The 15,566-nt window shown below is 40.1% G+C and overlaps 2 protein-coding genes across 5 annotated transcripts; one reads left to right on the plus strand and one right to left on the minus strand.

Annotated features, from left to right (window-relative positions):
• Nucleotides 1–3,103: 3,103 nt before the first annotated feature.
• On the minus strand, nt 3,104–5,469 carry ccdc85b (coiled-coil domain containing 85B). The gene is made up of 2 exons (XM_085905469.1): nt 4,800–5,469; nt 3,104–4,210 (listed from the first exon to the last, which is right to left on the minus strand). Exon 2 carries the CDS (start codon nt 4,189–4,191, stop codon nt 3,589–3,591), a length of 603 nt encoding a protein of 200 aa, XP_085761595.1. The 5' UTR covers nt 4,192–4,210; nt 4,800–5,469; the 3' UTR covers nt 3,104–3,588.
• A 2,291-nt stretch (nt 5,470–7,760) lies between these two features.
• Nucleotides 7,761–13,525, plus strand: fibpa (fibroblast growth factor (acidic) intracellular binding protein a). 4 transcript variants are annotated; one of them, XM_085906418.1, is made up of 11 exons: nt 7,761–8,107; nt 8,307–8,394; nt 8,631–8,832; nt 9,021–9,147; nt 9,284–9,384; nt 9,563–9,696; nt 10,356–10,464; nt 10,571–10,634; nt 11,173–11,259; nt 11,338–11,435; nt 12,767–13,525. In XM_085906418.1, exons 2-11 carry the CDS (start codon nt 8,310–8,312, stop codon nt 12,834–12,836), a joined length of 1,077 nt encoding a protein of 358 aa, XP_085762544.1. In that variant the 5' UTR covers nt 7,761–8,107; nt 8,307–8,309; the 3' UTR covers nt 12,837–13,525. The 4 variants fall into 4 exon arrangements, with proteins under 4 accessions (XP_085762544.1, XP_085762543.1, XP_085762546.1 ...); XM_085906417.1 differs by having other exon boundaries at nt 8,310–8,394; XM_085906420.1 differs by having other exon boundaries at nt 7,762–8,107; nt 8,634–8,832.
• The last annotated feature ends 2,041 nt before the right edge of the window (nt 13,526–15,566 follow it).

Here is a 15,566-nt window from a genome sequence, read left to right on the forward strand (position 1 = left end):
ACCCCCCATGTAGGGCCCCTTCCCATCAGGTTTTTGGGGAAAAAAAATTCTTCTGCACTCAACTTTCACTTTTTTATCCACTGCATTTCGAAAGATATATCGGCTATATTGATCGTAACCATCTTTGAAATTACAAAATCAAATTTAAATGTTGACAGAATGCCAGACCTAAGCAGCATGAAGCAGAAGAATATTCCTGGACGCAATTTACCAATCCACAAGGTCTTACCGTTAGTTGCTGTTTCTGGATATGATCTATAAAAATATCTCCCTTATTTTTGATGAACCCTTGGGCCTTCTATCTACCAATGTTGGTCATTGTAGTATTTGTGGAACCAAGTAGAAGGTTTGAGCTATCTTACTAGTGTTGCCTTTGAGCACTTTTATTTATTTTATGAATAACAACACACTATTCAAAGTTTGTTTTCAATATTGCTATTGAAGTGACTCATTATCCACGGTTCTTCTTGCCTGAGGGAAAAGGTCAACATGAATCAATGGTGTGTGTCACGTACTCATAATAAGGACGGGACAGCGGCAAAGTGTGATAGCACTGTATTTAAAGCTCTTCAAAACCCAGCGTCCGATATAGCAACTCAATCCTGTGCATTGCCCAATGAGATCGTTCAAATAAAAGGGTTTTCAATGCCATGTCATCGGAGAAATCAAGAGATACAAGAGGACTTAGAGATATATATTGTGTTTTTCGCAAAAGGTTTGGGATATTTTGACATACGGGTGAACGATCTGATGCTTTTTTGTGATGTTTGCGCTGTAAGTTTAGAGAAGCTTGTCATCAGCAGATTGCAATGAAGACTGGAAGGAAAACACAGAGAGCCATAGCAGTGGGAATTGCTTAACAAAAAAAAAAACATTTGAAATGAAATACATGGAAAAGAAAAATATCTTTTTGAACTCAGAATGTACTTTACATTTGATGAAAAATAAAATGTTTTTTTCTGTAACAAAACATTCACATAAATCAATTTTTAACCTGAATTTATTTTAACACTGACCATTTTTTTTCCTACAATTAATTAATTATAATTGACAAACCTATTTTTAAGTCTTTTAAAAATAATTTAACATTGACAATCATTGGTTAGTCTGAATTTATTTCATCATTGACAAAACATTTGTGTCAAACCATGACTTCATTTGAAAAATGATTTAAAAAACATTTTGAAACTATTGATTTCAAAACTGACAAGAATTGCTTTTTATATTTACATTGGAAAAAGTACTTTTTAGTCTGAATTTATTTGAACAAAAATATTTTATTATCTAAAATATAAACATTGACAAGCACCAAAATATTTTCCCCCCACTTTGAGTTAATTGACCGTTGACAACAAAAAAATGGTTTAAAATTTTAAAATATTTAGAGTTTTTTTTGTGTCTGAAGTGATTTTAAAACTGTTAATTTAGCTTGATTTGAACAAAACAACAAAAATTTAAGGTCAAAGTGTATTTCATGCTTCTCTTAAAATTTCCCTCTCAAAATCCCAAACTTTTTGCGAATAGTGTAAACACTCCTTAATGTTACAGGGTTTTTGTAAATACAAAGCATACAGAGAAGATGCAACTTAAAAGTCTGTTCTGTGTCTTAAGTGAACATCAACAACAACTAAGTCAAAACACAGTAGAGTGATGAATCCAACACGTTCCTACAAGTTGGTCCTCCGGTTTGATACAAAGCCTTTCCAGTTGATTTGAAAAAGTGTTCATGTGAGTCCGAGGGCATCTAGCGCTCGCTCCATTAAAACCTGAAGGGCCGTCAGTCACCTTGGACTGCTTGGCAAACGCAACCATCGTCGTATGGCACTCGAATCCTGGTCCTGAGGCGGAGAGTGCATAAAATACAACACGTCGTTGGGCGCCCATGGCAAATTTTCACGGCCTTCAACACCAATTCAGTGCTATGAGGAATTCCACTGACAAAATATGGCTCAAAACCGGATTGAAATTGATCTTTAGATCAATGATTGCGCTGTCCAGTGCAATAGAAAAAAGGCTCGATTTTTTTTTTTTTTCTACCAGTGTAGGCTAGTCCAGTGTGGGGTTGCAAAATCCCACGGAACATTCCAGCAAGAAATTTATGGGAATAAATCAGAAACATCATCCAACTGAACCCAAATCCCTGTGTTGAGTTATTGGGTTGATATTAATTTTTTTTTTTTTTTTTTTTTTTTTTTTAAGTGAGTTACTTGCAAAGCAAAATTTGAGGTATGAATGATGTTCGGAAACGCCATCACTCCGAAAAAAAAATTGACTAATTAAGTTAGTGTAACGTCCTCATGAGCAAGGTGACAAAAAGTACTGTCAACAAAAATTAAAATTTTATATTCCCATAAATTTCCATGGATCATTCTCCACCTTAACATCTAAAAATGTATTTTTCCACCACTTTGCAACCCTGGTCCAGTGCATGAGATACATCAATGCGACCCACTTTTTTTGGTCCCAGGACTTTTTTTTTTTTTTTTTTTAAACATCAAACCACTGAAAAAGGATTTGGGCAGAAGAGTCATTAGAAAACCTGTAAAACAGATCTAAACCTACAGTTTCTAGAAATGTCTGTGAAAAGTCCTGAAAAGGTCAGCGATGTGGCACACAGCGAGTCTTGCAGCATTCAAAAGGCTCACGGAGTTGAATGGAATCATTTGGCTGCGCTCGGAATCATTCCCTCGCCGCAAAACAGTCACAACACTATTTTGGAGTAAAGTGGACCACTGCTATTTGCAAGAAGTAGGAGAATTTGTGTCCTTGACTTAATTACTATATCACGCAAACATTCTTGAAAAAATCAATATAAAAAAAAAACTTTCAATAAGTTGCCCTCATACACACAAAAAAAAATCACTAAGCCCGCCAATGGTGTTTCCTCTTATATGTTAGCATAGCTAGCGAACTTTGGTATTTACATGGTTTGATTGAACATTTCGGTGTTAGAATATTATATATATATATATATATATATATATATATATATATATATATATATATATATATATATATATATATATATATATATATATATATATATATATATATATATATATATATATATATATATATATATATATATATATATATATATGGTTTGGTTCTTTTTTGTTTTACGTATACGTCAGCTTTGCAGTCAACTTCAACTTGGTCTTTTTTGGGATTTCAGAATGACTTTAGTCTATTGAGAATTTGACTCGACTCTTTGTGAACTTTATCTATTTAAAACGAAAAAAAACACCCAGTTGAGATTAGGTTGTCGGCAATGATTACTGAGTTAGAATTGATGAGTCATTTCCGACTCCCTAATCATCAAAACAGCGATTTTAGCAGATATTTTAGACACTATCTAGGTCCACAATATAAAAATGTCTTCATTTTTTTTTTTTGGGATCAGTGAGTCAGGAATGATTCTAAATGTAGTCACTGCATTCGGAATCCTTCACTCATTCTCAACTCCCAAATCACAGCAAATGTATTTTCTAGCGGGCCATGCAAATGTTGGCAATTAGGCAAGGATTCCGAGCACAGCCCTTGTGTGTCTAGCCCTCAGCGTCCATATTCCAAGCCCTTGTTGACGCGTCAGTCATCTGGCGAGCACACCAAGTGGAGCTGGTCCGGACTCCCCACGCTTCCCGTACTGGAGCTGCCGTCCCCCAGGTCCCGAGCCACCATGCACTGCAAGGCCAGCTCGGTGGACCCACCGGGGCTGGAGTCGCTCCGGCTGACGCACTCCTCCTCCAGGACCAGACACAGCTCCTTCAGGTCCAGATTCTCCTTGACCAGGCCGTCCTGGGTGCGCTCCAGCTCAGCCAGCTTCTTCAGGTAGCCACCCAGGTCTTCGCGCATGACCTTGGCAGCGTGGTGGCCGAAGTGCTGCCACTCACGCGCCAGCTTCTTCACCTTGAGTCGGTCGTCGTCTAGGAAGCAACACAGATCCCGCAGCTCCACGTTCTCCTCCTGCAGACGCTGGTTGATGACTTTGAGTTCGCGGATCTCCAGCAGGTGGCCCTGGAGCTGCTTGTTCACTTCCTTGATGAGACGCCCCCGCTGAATGAGCGCTGAGATCTTGTCCGACTCCTCCTTGCGCAGACGACTCAGCAGCTCCTCCTTGGAGCACGCCAGCAGGTCCTCGTCCGACATTTTGGACAGCTCCCGCGTCAGGAGCTCCCCTTCGTTGCTCATCTTCTTCTTAAATTCAACCCTTTGACAACCGAGACAAAAAGTATCATGCATCCGGCATGTACAAAACCCATGTTACATAGTATTTGACGTTTTTGTGATTAAGGGCGATACAAATAAATTTGATTTGACTTGCAAGCACCAGATTATAGACCCTCCCCACAAAAAACAAGTGTTCACCAAGATGCCACATGATAGTGGCAACAAGTCATAAAAAAAACTCCACAACTCACTTCAACATAGTACCTTGACACAGGGAAACCACAGATTGGTGCCAGAGCACTACATTTGTCTAAATGCTCTGCAAACTCCTTTCATTATATTCTTTCCTTTTCTTTTACTTTAAATATTTTGTTTGTAAAAGCATTTAAATAATGTCAATGTAACTTATTTTCGTTTTTTTTTTTTTATTTGTTTTTGTTTCATTATTCACTGCACGACTCACCTTTTTTGTTTCATCAGATTTTTAAGGCTTGAAACTATCGGTCATTATGTGCAGAAACAAGTGGGTGAGTTTTTTTTCCAGCAAATAACGAAGGCTATAGCCCTTTCCCCCGAAAATGTGCAAATGGACAAATACTGTACGCGGGCGTTCACTTTAGCTGTTGTACCTGAGAAAATATAAAAGTGCAGAGAGGATGGAATTGTTTCACAAGCTGACCACCCTCATCCAGTGCGACTTCTGTGTGCAAACATCACACCAGCAAGGCTTCTTCTTCATTTGCCCAGATTTTGTGCTCAATTGTGTCTGTCGTCCAAAATCATCAGAAGCACCAAAGCAGCTTGCAAAACAGGCCTTCACGAGTAAGGAACGGCCACTGTGCTTATTTCACCTATCCCCGAAGATGAGGATGATGATTCTATTTTCCAGGCAGCAGCTTGCAAAAAATGGCTCGCTCCATCCATCCACCGCCGCCTTTAGTATTCTTTATTTTTCCTCTTTAATCCATCAGGCAATGATGCATAAAACAGATGTTGGCTATTGTGTCTGTACCGCCGTGGTTGCCACTCGCCATCCGGATTGGACTCCGAGCTCTGTGGACTCTCTCCGGTTTCTCCGGTTTCGGTGAGAAAGCTAAAGCTTCTTCTCACAAACGTTTCGTTTTTAGGCGTGGGAGGTATAAAAAAGTAAAAGGCCTACAAAATAGTCCGTTTTAGTCCGCGTAACGACGTTTGTAGCCATGATCCGGCTGGAATAAAGCACAACAATGTCCGCCTCCACAAGACACTTTCACGGTTGGGATTCTCCGCTCGAGGCTACACGCCATGAAGCTAGACGGAATCACCGGAAACAGATAAGATGAGGTTTCGAAATATGCCTTCATAGATCTAAGGTCTGTCAAGCTAACTTTCCGCCCCACCATAGACACATAGCTATAATGATACTTTTCGCCTGGCATCATTCATACTTATTTATTTATATATGTACTAATATGTTAAATATTTGTGGTATATATGGATTAGTATTCTACTGGATTGTTTTACCACTAAGGACAAAGTGTGCATGAGCTGTGAGCAGGATATCACATAGTATATGGAATAAATGCCTACAACTTTAATATAATACTGATATACTGATATACTAATATAATACACGAGAATATTCCAAGTCAAACGTCAATTTCCCCTTGTAGTTGATTTACGACCTACAGCTTTCAGCTGCTTTATTTTGAAACTTTACCGGAAATACTCTTCAAATGACGACTAACAATCAAGTCTTACGCTTCTATCTAAGAGATAATCATAAATATTTGTGATCTCCTCCTGTCACTCCCTAGGGAGCTCTGGCTTTCAAAAACATCACGAATAATCAGATAAATCTATTAACTTTTAGATTAGAGATCTGTGATTGAAGAACTATTTCATTCCCTGCTTTCCCTTGGGGGATAATCATAAATATCAATGATCTCCCACTGAGTGTCTCCCAGTGGAGCACCTATTTTGAAAACACCACGAATAACCATGGACATGATTTAAATATCGGTGTTCATTTTAAAACATGAATCATGCGCTGACTTGTACCTCTTATTGACAGGTTTAGAGTCGAAAGAAGAAGCCAAGCCATGAAAATAATTAAATTCTAGGAAATGCCAAGGAAAGATGGACTTTCCTCCTCTGGGATGTTCTCTGCAGGATAACACTGACAGCAGGAATTAGACACGTTACAGTGTATGTCTGCTTGTTTGTGTATGACTGAATCCCCCCCCCCCCCCCCCCCCTTTGTGCTTCCCCAATAGCTTTGTGCTGAGGCATTCACACACACATCCTTCCGCCCTGTGTCCCACCTCTATTGTTGCATGGAGACCAGGATAATGTAGGGTGTTAACCCAACGGTGACGGCATCGGAGTGTAATGTGAGTTAAAAACAAGGGGAAAAAATAAATATGCAGCGAGGAGGGGATTTGTTCCCCACCTTGTCGACACCTCCCATCATCGTGTAGTTACTCTGAAGGACACATGCAGAAGCACAGAAAAGGGGAGGGTGCAACCAGGCTGGGATTATGGGGATTTATTTAGATTAATCGCCAGCGGGGGAGCAGATTGTGTATTTCATGCGGTAAAACCCAAGTCAGAGCAGATGTGGTCTGGTTTATTTTAAGAAAGTTGGAAATAATTAATAAGCAGATCTGCCAGCGTCTGTCATCTCTTGCGTTTCCAAACGGACGTTTGTTTATGACAAGCAGATTCAGTGTTTAAAAGTTCAGCAGCTTCTTTCATGCTCATCTCGTCCTCAAATTCAAGCCTTTGACAACCAAGGCAAAAGGTTTACATCGGAAGCCACTTTTATTTGTAGGTACTTCCTTTGGATAGATTTAGATACTGTGCTCTAAGGCAACCTAAACATAATACAAAAATAAATAATACATTTTAACTAAAGATTGGAAATTGTAGATATCTGACATAAATCATCACAAATCTGACATTCACAAATGAAGTTTAGTTTTGTTTTGAACAAATTGGCTATTAGTATTGGAATGAAGTCTTATTTTTCCTAGAAAAAAAGTTGTATCTTGGGAAGAATATGTATTGCACATTTTCCATCCAAAATTGAAATTTACGTTTCTTAGAAAAATACGATTTTAGATCCTGACAAAGAACGCCTTTGGTCCTACGAAACAACTTTTTGAAAAAAAATATAATAACATTATTTCCTTTTATTTCATTTTCCCCCCAATTATCATTTTTTAAATATTCAAGGTATAAAGTATAAAGCCAGAATATCTAGGTAAAAAGTTTGTATTTGTATATATTTCACTTCTTACGTTATAATTTTCTTCCCTCCTTAAACTTTTACTTCAATATATATCAACATTATCTCAGAAAAAAAGGATTAGATAGTTATGCATTTAAAACGTGCTTATACCTCACGATACATAGTGCGTGCAGGATGTGTTGAAGACTAGTGACAATTGCAAACATGCGATATGATTTTAAAAAGCGCGAGAGTAAACACGATTATGTAAAATACTTTGCGTATTATGTAAGGATTGGTCCTAGTGAGCGATCTGAATAAATTCTACATTTATAACGCGGTAAGCGCATACGTCATTATCAAACCAGACGTCTTACGTCATGACGCGCACTTCTTCTGGTGACGGAACCCGGAAGTGGGCTCGTGTGTGTGACGGCTGTTGTTGACGGTTGTGCACAGACCATTATTCTTATACGTACAAGCGCGCCATGTGAAATTTAAGAACGACTGTAGCGTTTTACCTCACTGCACGCGTCCATTTTATCTTTAGTTATTTTTTGGGTGGTGGAGAGGGGTTGTTTCGTAACGCCGCTAAATTCGACGTAGCTACGACAACCCCGGTACAAGTGGCTATCACAGAGTAGCAGGCCAAGTGAAGCAAATTCATACAAAAATCATGTATTTGGATTTCGTAGCCTGACGGTGTTGGGAGGAGATTAAATTAAGGTAATGTTTGGAGCTAACCGTATCTTTTTTTTTTTTTTTCCAAGTCACATCTAAGTGAGTCAAGCGTTGTCTGAATTCATTGCTTTCCGTCCAACTATCCAATCATTTAGTCAGAATTCAAATTGCTGCACGTTAATTATACAAGTACCAGCTTTGCTATGGCTAATCTTGATGCTTGTTGACTTTTCTGGTCTCGAAGCAGATGGCTGTTGAGCTGGATGTGTTTGTGGGTAACACCACTATCATGGACGAGGAGGTTTATCAGCTCTGGTTGGATGGATATACAGGTACTATATGCCACATCATTCATTTTGAACGAGACTCTGCTTTTTTCCCCCGTTGTTTAATTTGTTGCCATTATTATACTTGTAGTATGACAAATGTTTCATTCAGTCGTTTACATGGATACTAACTAGGCATGTTCAAATACAGAACTAAATTGTATCTGAACATTAAAAAGTCCATTTTAATTTGTAATCAGTTAGTTAAGCAAGTTTGAAAGGACCATATTTGTTCTCTGGAGCAGTAAACGATGCCGTGAAGGTCCGAATGGAGGGCGGAGCGCTGGACGAGTGCGAGGCGAACGCGGAGGTGCTGTTGAGTGACACGATGGACCAGTACAGAACTTTCCAGATGTGTGAGCGCCTGTTGCACAGCCCATCCAAACTGGCCAATCAGCTGCTCTTCCAGATCCCGCCTCATCGCCAAGCCATGCTCATTGAGAGGTGATGGGCTTTTCCCCTTTAATTTTTTCTCTCCAAACTTTTATTTCCATTTCATGTATTTAATTTAATACATTTAATTTCGAAAAGGACTTGCATTGTCCTATCTAGTCACTATCGCTCCCTTCATTTTGTTTCCTTGATGTGGTTCAGTCTAACTTAAGTCGCTCCTTGTTCTTTCCTAATTTAAGATACTATGACTTTGATGACGCGTTTGTGCGCGAAGTCCTGGGCAAGAAACTATCAAAGGGAACCAAGAAAGACTTGGATGACATCAGCGCCAAGACGGGCGTGACTCTGAAAAGCTGCAGACGACAAGTAAATTGCTAATTAGGATGTTTGAGCTGCTGTTTGTCATTTGTTGAAAAATCTGACAATTCCATGCCTTTCAACATGTCCAGAATTTTATGCAACTCTTTCAAAACAATTCCATGCATTTGATGTTTAATTGCAGTTTGACAACTTCAAGCGTGTTTTCAAAGTGGTGGAAGAGCTAAAGGGCCCTCTAGTGGAGAACATACGTCAGCATTTCCTTCTCTCTGACAAGCTTGGAAGGTAACAAGCGTCCTCCCGATAAAACCTTGACTTTGTGAACTGAAAGCGTTGCTCATGTTCCTTTTTTCTCCCTGTCTGGTTTCACAGCACTGTGATGCTTTTAACTAACTCCTGTTATCCAGGATTCTGGCGCCAAGTAAAACAACGGCGCACTAACTGCCTTCTTGGCCTATTTCAGGGATTACGCAGCCATTGTGTTCTTTGCCAACAATCGCTTTGAGACGGGGAAAAGAAAGCTGCAGTATCTCACGTTCCAGGATTTTGCTTTCTGCGCCGGGCAGCTTATCAACAACTGGACAGTTGGAGCTGTTGGTGAGAGATTGACTCTGTTTGTTTAAAATGAAAGGCATCCTTGGATTAACGTGTGTCATTTTCGACATGATCATGAACTGCCTTACTTTAAACGCACATCCAAGACAAACAAGATTTTGAAAATGTGAGCCCAAATTAAAATGCAAAATATTTGCCATGTGAACGCACTTAAAGTGGTAGCAAATACAAGTGACCCAATTTATTTTTTCATCTGAATGTATACAATCTGAGTTTTTGCTTTTACAAACTTGAAAGTGTCCTCAGCTTCTATAGCACAAGATGTGTGGTCATGTTATTTATGGTAGATTTTTTTTTTTTTTTTTACGTCAGCTTTAACCCCTAACAAATTGTAATGTAACGTCTTTGTTGACGTCAAAACCTTGTGGCACATTCAGTGGAGTATCTCTAACTCTTGGCCACCAGAGGTCGCAGGACCCCCGGAAGGAAGGGAAAACTCCCTCCCCTCTGTCAAAATCTAAAACAAAATATTATAGAAGTTTCTTGTGTATATGAGTAAGAATGATTTAAAGATGTAACCATCTACAAAGAAAATAGTTTTTTTTTTATTTATTATAAATAAACGTATAGAATAATACGATTGACACATTTCTTGAATAGTTAGTTTGAAAATGATCAAAAGTCACACTTACTCATTCTAGATAACATGGTGGAAGACATGGATGTGGATCTTGACAAAGAATTCCTCCAAGAACTGAAAGAACTGAAGATTTTAATCTCTGACAAAGATCTGCTGGATCAACACAAAAGGTCTAAAACACACACACACGCATGCGCACACACGCGCATTTGCTGATGACCAGTGAATCCAAAAGTTCAATTGCATAGGCCTTATGCTCTCTCATTTGTTCTCCAGTCTTGTCTGCACAGCCCTCAGGGGGAAAACAAAAGCGTTTCCTGAGATGGAGGCCAATTTCAAGGTAAAAAATTAACAATAATTATCATGACTTCTGTGTGCAATTTTCCTCCAAGCATTATTGTGTGCTGTATTCACCGGCCGATTCCCGATCAGTTGTTGACTTCTTTATTCACAGATTCATTTTTTAATTTGATCTAACTTTTCATCATTTACTGAAAATGAACATATTGCGTTAACGCCATCTTGTGGCACGTAAGTGTCAATAAACTATTGAAGTGAGTTTCACATAGAGCTATGCCGCTGTCTTGAGGCCATACCGTTTGCTCACTTATGGCGAGTCACCTGATATATTAGCAACAAGCTTACAAACCTTTGCTAGACGAAATCATTTGGTTTGCGCAAGACGTTTTGCCTTTTATGTGTCAAACAGCCTGAAGCACTGTATAGTCCATTTCATCACTGTACTATTGTCAAGATGGATTCGGTTTGTACGACTTGACTTTATTTCTCGCCAAGGTTTTGCTCCAATTCCAGATGATTTGACTTGGGAAACCCTTGGCCATTCTACTGTGCAAATGAATCATTTTTCCTCTTGGCAGAATCTTTCCAGAGGCCTTGTGAACATCGCGGCCAAGTTAACCAACACCAAAGATGTCCGTGATTTCTTCATCGACCTCGTGGAGAAGGTGTGTAGTTTTTTCCAAGGCTGGACAAAAGCATGACGGAATCCGCCTGATGTAGCACCACCGCCTTTCTACCCTCAGTTCATCGAGCCGTGTCGCTCGGACCGATGGACGGCGGCGGATATGAGGCTCTACTTGACTCACTACAGCAACTCGGCGCACATACTAGACACCTTCAAGTAAGCATCATGGAATACGTTACAGAATTAACTTTTCAGTCTATTTTATTTTGTAACAAATAAAATTCTGCTACTTTAATGCTAACATATCATGTGAAATGCCATAGACAGGATAATCGAAATTATCGTCGGTGTTGCAGTCATTAACTACTACTAACTACTACCCTACTAACCCTAACCCTAACCCTAACCCAAACAGAGAAGGAACGCGTAAAACCAGAGTATTTTTAAACCAAACCATACAATATGTCATTGCTCACTGCTGCCATGGGGAGTTGTGGCATAACATGGTACTACACCAAAGGCACACAAATCTAAATTGGGACTTGCTCGTACACAATACAAACTTCAAAATCCCATGATATCGCTGTCCCAAATGTGGCGGCGGGCCCACCAGGCTTGTTTGGATCTCTGTCCAGGCGACCCACTGTGAAAACAGACTACTTTGGTCAACTAAACAAAGTCAGATAAACATTTGGACTCTACCATTTGGCGCTCAGCCATCAAGTTGTGCGTCATGCTGTCTCATCCCTCATTCTTTAAACTGGTAACAGTGGAAGCTTAAAGGTTGGCCATTCTGGAATGCTGGACCACCTACAAGTTGCCTCACATTTTGCTAAAAAGAAAAGAAACTTTACATAGGTCAGGTTCCAACAGATGCACCTTTTAATATCACATATATATATTTTTTTATGTTTTACCCACGTGCATTCAACCTAATAAAGTACGTTCAATCTTCATCAAAATATTCCTTCATGCCTGTTCTGATGCTCTCGCCGTCAAGAAACGAGAGACCATTGCACACATTTTTTTTTAAACAAGAAGCAAAGTGTGCTTGCTTCAAGTTTGTCACTCCCAGTTCAAATGAACTCTCTAGTCTGACATGTAAAACAAAAGAAAATGTATCAGCAGAGCTCAGCCCAGCATGTTAAGACACAGCTTGGTACCACACTGAAAGTTTCATTAGGTTTTGTGTAACACATTGCTGGGAGCGATGGAACAAATTAATGGCATTTCATTTCAATTGGTCACGGAACAAATTTCTCTTCTCGGTCAAGGTACCACTGTTTTTTTTCTCCAAGACTTTGGGTTAAGTTCCGACTCCTATGACCCCATTCAACTTTCGAGGCTCGGCTGAACCTTGTTTTTCATGTAAACATTCCAAAATGGAATCCGGCTCAGGCCTGAACCTCTACGTATTCGACAAAGAGATATTCATGAAAATGGTTGCCTTGCTGAGTGGACAAAAATAGCCTTGCTCGACCTTTTCTTGAGATTTGCACTTGGGTTGAATCTTTGTGTGTGTGTCTCTGTCTCTTTTTGCATATCAGACATCAAGTTGTGTGGGACAGATACATGAACGTCATCAAAAGCTGCATCTTCAAAATGTATCACGACTGAGTGGCTTTTTTTCCTCAACCGCTCCATTTCACTCCGCTCCTGGCCGGAGCTGTTATCTTAACCACCCTCCTACGTATGGAAAGGCATGTGAGCATTTTTTCTAGATCCTTGTCATCCAACTGAAGGTTCATATGCTAATATGCTCTTTTTACCCTCAACGCAAAAATTGTAGGGATGGGCAAGTACCGATACCAGCCTTGTTTCAGGATATGATACCTGCAATTGTTTTAGATCAGGACTTTAGAAATGAGAAGGATAGAAATCTGACATCAAATTAATGGAATTTCAAGATTTATTTATTTTTTTACTGTTGGTCTTTCAAATTGTTTGTCATTGTTTGGGGGAAATTTGATCTATCAAAAGTACTAGTGGTATCGGTGCTCGGTATCAATATTGGTGACAACTCAAGATTTTGGTACGTGTACTGGTATCGGTGGTGGAAAAAAAAAGCGGTATCGAACATCCCTACACTCTAGTCATGTTTTTTTTTTCACTCCGAGTGACACATCCACCATGAGGTGGATATCAAGAGCATGACATGAATTCTCAAACGTGTTTCCTCACCCTTATTTTCTGCCTCCCTTGAATTGTTTTTTTTTCCTCTTTCTTTCCTGTTCATGTGACTTGAAGCCTCCAAACAGCTTCTCTCGCTGTCTCACTTTGTAAATAAAAGAGCGTATTTACATCAAGATGTCATCGTGTTTTATGTTGTTGCTATGAATAGCACGATACCATCATGAAAAATTGAAGGACCTTGGATGGAGATGAGAGGCAGAAAGTAATGAAAAGCCTGCATGAAAATGAAAAGTGACAGCAGATCAAGGCGTTCTACTGCGTTTGAATTTCTTTCTGTGGGATGTTTGTGTGCACGTGTGTGGTCAAGGAAATAAGGGAGCTTGCAGGGGGGGCTCGCACAGTTGCTCCGCGTAAGGGCAGGGGGGGTCGAGGGTGTGATTTTTTTTTTTAACAAGATCCTCCTGTAATGACAGCTGCTACCACCCACAAACACACACTTTGAGCAAGCAGGCGTCGTCATCTCGTCGCTCGTATAACGTCTTCTAAAACCCAGAGGGCTGTGCTGACCATTTGTGACCACCTCAGGTCTTGTTTTTGTAACCATTTAAGCGGTGTTAATGCAAATGTAATGAAACTTCCTCAGGATGTGGATTTTTTTGTTTTATTTTATGTTTACATTACATTAACCATTTCTTGAACAAGAAAGCTATTTCATGTTTGCTGTAGAGTCATTTATTGGCATGCTGCACTCCAATTGGGAAAAAGATAGTTTTGATTTTTAAAAAGTAGAAATACCCTCTGCTGACAATTACATTTCAATTTAACAAGTACAAGCTCATTTAATGTGACTCTCCGAAGTTGAACAATATTGAGATACTGTAAGCCCTTGCTATAATCATTAATGACATATAAATTCCAGAAGATGGCGACACAGCAGTTAAAAATGGAAATGCTCATAAAACATCAACGCCACACTTTTAAGTATGTATATAATATCCAAGTAATGTTACATAAACGGCAATTATTCAACACAAATGAACCACCTTTACCAGATGCTCCGCAATAGTATTAGCAAGTTCACGCTAGTGAAAACTGACGTGACCTCAAAACTTGGACAAACAAATGTGCACACAAACACCATCACGTCAGTAAACTCACCATTTACCCCCAGTGATGAATGTCGGCAAAGTAGACGACAAAGTATTTTGACTTGGGGTCAAATGTTTACCAACTTGATGTAGTACAAGAAACAAAAAAAGACATTTCCAAGTGGCCAGAATTAGCCATAAACCATCTGCAGGGGTTACAAAATCCAACAAGGCCCGAGGGTTAAAAAGCCAAGTTAAACTCGTGTCGGAAAATATTTCATAACGTGCTGGAATGAAGCCTCCGGTGGCGTCCGTCTTGAGTCACACGTCGACTACTGTAATGCAGGTTAAGCAACATCTAGAGCGCTTTGCAACACGTCCAAGACACGATGCGTACGTCTTGCGGGAAAGAATCCCCGGCCCGGCCAGAAATGATTCCAAGCGGCGTTAACGGATTAGTCACGTACAAACAGTCGAGCGGCACACTTGGAGAGTGATAATGACAGTAGTTTTGTTCGAAAGCATTTCAAGGCAGAAAGTCTTCATTCTTGCTGAGTAAGCAGACACTTTTTCCACTTTCCACTCTCTAATTTTTGTCAACATTCCATTTATTTCTCTCTTGCTCTGTGACTATAAATATCCTTTTTTTTTTTTGTGGCTTTGTGGAAAAAGAAGGCCTGGCCTCCCCAAATATAGGTGTATGGGGGGTAAAATGGTAGAAGGGTGGGAGAGCTTGGTCGGGGCTTTTGCGGGGGTTTTAGTTTAAACGAAACCAGGTGTGTTGTTGGAGCGGGATGGATGGATGGCGGTTTAGGGGGGGTCGCGTGTGTGTGAATCTGTGAAGTTGTTGTTCGCTCGCCATTTGGACGGATTTTCGGGTATTTGGGCCGCAGACCAGGAATTCGCATCTCTAGACTGGGGGAGGTGAGGGGGGGCTTTACAGGGTGGCTGCGCAGGGGGCCAAAGGGGGAGGGGGGGAAGACGAGTGGGCGGTCTACTCTCTCTCTCTCTCTCTCTCTCTCTCTCTCTCTCTCCGCTTTGTGTGTGTGTGTGTGTGTGTCTCTGGCTGGCTGGCTCGCCCTCCCTTCTGCATGTGTTCAGCTGCTCCAGCTGTCTCTCACTCAGT

Source organism: Syngnathus leptorhynchus, chromosome 2 (assembly GCF_054491065.1).
Source record: "Syngnathus leptorhynchus isolate UIUO chromosome 2, UIUO_Slep, whole genome shotgun sequence".
NCBI lineage: Eukaryota > Metazoa > Chordata > Actinopteri > Syngnathiformes > Syngnathidae > Syngnathus > Syngnathus leptorhynchus.

Excerpts from the sequence above, each read along its gene's own strand:
- ccdc85b (XM_085905469.1), bottom strand. The coding sequence starts at position 4,191 with ATGAGCAACGAAGGGGAGCTCCTGACGCGGGAGCTGTCCAAAATGTCG.
- fibpa (XM_085906418.1), top strand. The coding sequence starts at position 8,310 with ATGGCTGTTGAGCTGGATGTGTTTGTGGGTAACACCACTATCATGGAC. Across the intron at positions 9,385-9,562 it reads CTCTCTGACAAGCTTGGAAG|GGATTACGCAGCCATTGTGT; the intron begins GTAACAAGCGTC and ends GGCCTATTTCAG. Across the intron at positions 10,465-10,570 it reads CTGCTGGATCAACACAAAAG|TCTTGTCTGCACAGCCCTCA; the intron begins GTCTAAAACACA and ends TTTGTTCTCCAG.